The sequence below is a fragment of the Convolutriloba macropyga genome, chromosome 6 (genome assembly GCF_964194025.1).
Source record: "Convolutriloba macropyga chromosome 6, txConMacr16.3, whole genome shotgun sequence".
NCBI lineage: Eukaryota > Metazoa > Xenacoelomorpha > Acoela > Convolutidae > Convolutriloba > Convolutriloba macropyga.
In genome coordinates, this window is record NC_134473.1 from 32,996,385 (window position 1) to 33,001,803 (window position 5,419).

Below are 5,419 nucleotides of genomic sequence, written 5' to 3' on the forward strand. Positions count from 1 at the left end.
CTAGCGCAGCAGCCGCCCTTCTACTACAAAGGTTTCGTAATTTCAACCACTTTTCAGTAAAATTTGCCTGTCTTGTTTTCGTAAAAGTTTTTGGGCGTTTTCGAGTTTTTTTAGATCTAGGCTTTAATGAAATGTTTTCAGGACTTGAAGTTGGTTTACTGGATAATTTTTGGCGTCAACCAAATAGTTTTCAAGATATTAACATCTCAAATTGTAACTTATTACTATTGCAACTTAATACTAAAAATATGCCATTTCGCCTCACGTTTTTTTTAACCTTTGGGAGTCAATAAGTTGTTTAAGGAGCTTAAAGATGGGTTACTAATTTTTTTTTATTGACCGCAAAATAGTTTTGAAGATATTAATATCAGGAGATTTGGCGACTTTTCATTGAACTTTGGAAAGTTTTTTGTAAAATTTTCTTGAGTTCTTCAATCTTTAGTGGGCAATAAATTTTTATTTACTTGAAGTTAAATTACTCTTTTTTTTAGCGAAACAGAAAAATTATTTTGAAGATTTCAAAGCTGGAATTTTTGCTGTTTTTCATTAAAGTTTGTTTTTTCTTTCAAGTTTTTGTAACTTTAATTAATTTTTTCAACCTTTAGGTGCCGATGAAGCTGTTTTTAAGCTGGTGATTTTGTTGTTAGTTATATTTTACTAGTACAACTGTGCTTTTGAGAACATTGTCCGCAAGAACTTCATCAATTTGTTTTCAATTTGGCCAATTTATTCATTTTTGGCATTTTTGCCTATATTTGTATCTGCTATGTGCTCACAGGATTCTGCTAAACTGCAAGTTAGTTATTTTGTATATTTTTAGCAACGAAGAATTGGTTTTGAATACTTTGATTACTGCTGGTCAGATAGTGGATTATTCGTTTTGCATTCATTTCTTTGGATTGTTTTTCAGGACTTTGCCTGCTACGTTTTTTTTTGTTTCAAGGTTTGAATGTCGACAAAGAAGCGAGCTAGGTTACTTAGTGATTCGGAATCAGAAAATGGCGAAACGGATGCTCCTCCGGTATGGACTTCTCCAACTTCACGGAAAATGGCGGAATTGGGAGATGAGGAGGATTCCGATGATGACCTTGTGATTCATCGCCGCCGTGACACTACTACTCACAATGCAGAAGCCGAGGTTTCACCCGTCCCAGGAAATAATCCCAATGCAAATCATACAGAAGGAGGTAGACGGCAAACTGAGAGGTCAAATTCACCTGAGATATCTAGGCGAACAATCTCGGATGGGGTAGACAGAAATCAGGATGAAAACCCAGATGATGATTTGGAAGAAATATTTGCCGATGAAGAAGAACTAAATGCAGCAGTTGATATGAATGTAGGAGCCGAGGAGCTTCTAAATGCGGAACAAACCGATACTGCAGCTGCTGTGAAGAAAAAGCGCGTGATCAGAAAGCGACAGACCTTAAATGCTAAATTGATGATTGACAAAGACAGGGGGTTGCTAGCGCTCAATAGATCCTGCCGGAAAATTAAATTCAAAGGTAAGGGTTACGAGGAGCAGGATCTTGAAGCCCTACTGTGGAGTGTCGAACATTGGGCTCATAGTCTGTGTCCGCAAATGAAATTCGCAGATTTTCTCGAACAATCCGAACGCCTAGGCAAAAAGCAAGAAGTTAAAAATTTCATGCGTTCTGTCAGATCTGGTGAGTTAGAGTACGGCTTGCCCGATATTGACTCAGATCGTGAAAACAAAAAAGATGATAAAAAGAAACAAGATTTAGATTTTGATGATGTTTTGATGGAGGAAGAAGAGCTTATTCGCGAAATGTCAACGATGCAAGACGAGTCGTTCGCTAATGAAAATGAAGTTAATCATCGTTATAATGAAATTAGTCAAAATGATCCACAGGGATCGCAGAACAATTCAATGAATACAACCAATATTAACAGTTTCCACGCATCAAGATTAATCACCTCTACTCCCTATCCTAAACATCTATTGACAAACAATGAAGCTGTGAACGTCGAGAAGTCACCACTAAGTGACGAAATTGCCAGGAAAATTGAAGAAAAACGCCAGCTTGCCCTGGCTAAAAGAGCTCAGAGAGCTTCAATGCAGCCTCCACATGTACCTGAGGCCACCGTATCTGAAACTTCTTGAGAATCATTTTGTCATATTTTGTTTTTTGATCGTTTGAATTGACATTTCTCAATTTTTAATTGAGCTTTTATTTCGCATGGTTGTTCCGGCCTTACTTAGTGGGGGGAGGAAGTATATGCTCAACTGATTTTTTTGTTCAGTCAATTTTGGCTGATCCATATATTCATCGCAGGGAGTTGTGAGTGGTATCATTAGAAAAACCGTCGAACGTATAACGATTGAAATTATAACGATTTTTTATAATGAATTTCCTGTTTTTCGAGGCGTTATTGAGGTTTTAAGTTTTTTGAACATTTTATATTTGACGTGATTTTGTTTGCTTTTAGTGTCATACTTGTTCAATTTAAGATTTTTTTTGTATGAAATTGCTGTTTCATTATATTTTTCGCTAAATTTTGTAACTTTTAGGTGTTCTTTACATATGGTTAGTTTTAGTCTCATTGGGGAGTTCAAAATTCTATTGGAGCGCAATGATGTTTTTAAGCATCTACCGAATTTATTTATTTTCATGTCAATTATATCGACAAGTCATTTTCATATCAAAATTCCATGAAAGAAATCCCATTTATGTTCAAATCAGGCCCATAAAACATATTTTGTTTCTAGGGAAAAGCTCTCGGCTTTCATGGCTGCGGCCTTGTTTTTGTAAACTTTTAAGAAGTTTTGTCTTCGTTTGCTCTACTTTTAGTAATCTTATGACTGAGTCTCATTAATTAAACATGCAAATGGCTTCGCAAAGAGGACTAAGTGAACTTATCTTATGCTGTAAGTTGATAACTGATAGATGTTATCACCTTGTTTTAAGTGTTTTTGAGCTTTACTTTTTGGAACAATTATTTGTGAACTTCTATGTCAGTAGTACTGATGCCAGCTCGCATTTTATTTCTGTTAAAAAATAATTAATCTCTTTGGCGGTTTTATGTTTTAGCTACCAAATTCATGGCTTTGAAACTACGATTTTAAGAAATTTTTATGATTTTTGGATGATTGCTTATAATTTTGCTGCTTTTTTGAAGTTTTGTCCCAATATCACGATATGGACAGTTTCCATGGGCCTTTCAAAGACGATCGATTGAATTAATATAGATAAAAAATTCAGTGAATAGCTTATGGTTTGAATGGCTTCAAAGCTTCCTTCTTGCGATTTTTTTTGAATTTGTGGTTTTTTGTGTTTGTCCTTTTTGTAGTTGTAAGACGTTTGTGGTTAATGACAGGCCTCAATTGCATCCTGGCCTTCTGCAAAGATATTACTGAACTTAACTTATATTTATTGCTTTTCATTGAAATCCATTAGTTTCACTGGCTTTGATACCACGAACGTTTTAAAACTTCTGGGATTGTATTTTCATATTTGTTAATCTTCGGAAATGAAATTATCACATTATTGAGAGTTCACATTGTGTTGAAAGGAGGCTAAATTAAACACATCCAACAGTAAATGGCTTCGACACTTCTCTGGCATTTTTAATGGTATTTCTGGTTTTTGTTTGTATTTGTTGTTCTTTAGTAGTGTACGATCTATTCTGATTACTGACAGGTCCCACAAGCTTCCCATTGAGCAATTGAGATGTAAACGAGCATTTAAATGGCCCTCAATCGATAGCTGTTTTTTTTTTACTAAACTTGCTTTTATTTTTGTTTATAAATTTGAATATTTTTTGAACTTTGCCCCCTTTTTGTCAACTTGTAACGTAGTTGCATCAATGAGAGGTCCTATCCACTTTTTTGCAAGGTAAATTTTAAACTGTCTTTTAGTTTTTGAGTTAACTGTTTATGACTGAGGTTGTGCGTTTTCATAAAAATTGCCATTGGTCAATATTTTTTATGTCTTTTATCATTTTACCTTTGATAACAGGTCACATTGATTTTCAAATAAGACCCAAGGGAAAATATACAATGTTTAAATTTCATATTATTAACTAACTATTTAATATAAAATAAAATTAATATAATGTTTTTAATAAAAATATTTAATTTTTATTTAACTAAGTAAAAGTAACAGCTGAGGTAATATAAAATATTCAATTAATAGCTAATGATTTTAATGGCTTCTGTAGTTGGTGTTTTTGTAGCTTGTTTGTAATTGTTTGTGACTTATTTAGTATCTAAAAATTTAATGGCTTTTATCTTCATCCCCTGTTTTTTTCTCAACACATCTTCACTTTTTCTCAACTTGTTACCTTGTCGCATTTGTTTTCTATTTAAAACAAAAAGAAATTGTGTAGAACAGGTTTTATTGGATGGTATTTTGACTTTGCTACTCAGCGCTTTTAAACTTATATTTTGCCGTAGAGTTTTTGCCGTAAATAATGCTTTGGTTTTTGTTTATTATGTTGCCGCTAATCTATTAATGACAGGTCTCATGGGCGCTCTAATGCGTAATGGAATTATTTATATCATTTTGTAATAAATATCCGCCCTCATCTTCTCAGCCCGCTATTATAACGATCCTATTGTTTTTTATACTTTCGAACTTTTTCGCTCTACCCATTTTGCCACTTTTTCGACATTTTGCGTGAATCTTTTTGACTTCTCTAGGCTAGTTTCACTCTTCTGTCATTCTGTTCAAAGTCCTTTTAAACAGCAGCTGCTCAGCAAAGCAATTCAAAATGAAAAAAGTCAGTATAAAAAAATCAAAGTAAAAAAACGGTATAAACCCATAAAGCCCTTTTTTAGATGCCCGGTACTTGAACTTTGTTCTCATAAGTTTTAGTTACTATCTATAATGCTTATTGGTATTGATACTAGACCCTGTAGCCTCTCACTGAGAGACAAAAGTATGTTCAATTACGAAATGACATCAAAGTAAATCGCACATAAAAATGTTTTTATACAAAAATCAATTTTTGTTGATATTTTTTTTTCTTTCAATCCCAATAGAGTTATGGGAATCAACGGTGGCTATTTTCCGGCAATCTGCCGGGTATGTTATTTGTGTTTGTAACTCGTTTTGAAAAGTCAAACATCTATTTTTGAACATCTGTTCATTTGGTAGACAATTCAGTTCAAAATTTAAATGAGCAGGGTGGGAACATTGTGCAAACGCACATTACCGAGCCTCCTTGTTAGTTTTGAGATAGCGCTTTGAAATCACGGTTTGATGTTTAAAAATCAAGAGATACTTTTTGAATGCCTTTATTTTGAAGTAGAATTACGCTGTTTGTCTGTCTTGTCTTGGCTTGGTACGAAAATTGGTATACAATATGATTTGTAGCTTAGATGAACTGCAAAGCAACTAAATTTTTGCGCCTTCAAAACAGCTTCGAGCGTTGTTGGATATAAATACAGCACGTC

General features: G+C 33.9%; 1 protein-coding gene across 1 annotated transcript; it reads left to right on the top strand.

Moving 5' to 3' along the window:
- Positions 1–921: 921 nt before the first annotated feature.
- LOC142340938 (uncharacterized) lies at positions 922–2,202 on the top strand. The gene has a single exon (XM_075391717.1). The coding sequence runs from the start codon at positions 950–952 to the stop codon at positions 2,123–2,125; it is 1,176 nt and encodes a 391-aa protein (XP_075247832.1). The 5' UTR covers positions 922–949; the 3' UTR covers positions 2,126–2,202.
- Positions 2,203–5,419: the final 3,217 nt, after the last annotated feature.

What these genes read in the sequence shown, in the direction of transcription:
- LOC142340938 (XM_075391717.1), top strand. Translation starts at nt 950, where the DNA reads ATGTCGACAAAGAAGCGAGCTAGGTTACTTAGTGATTCGGAATCAGAA.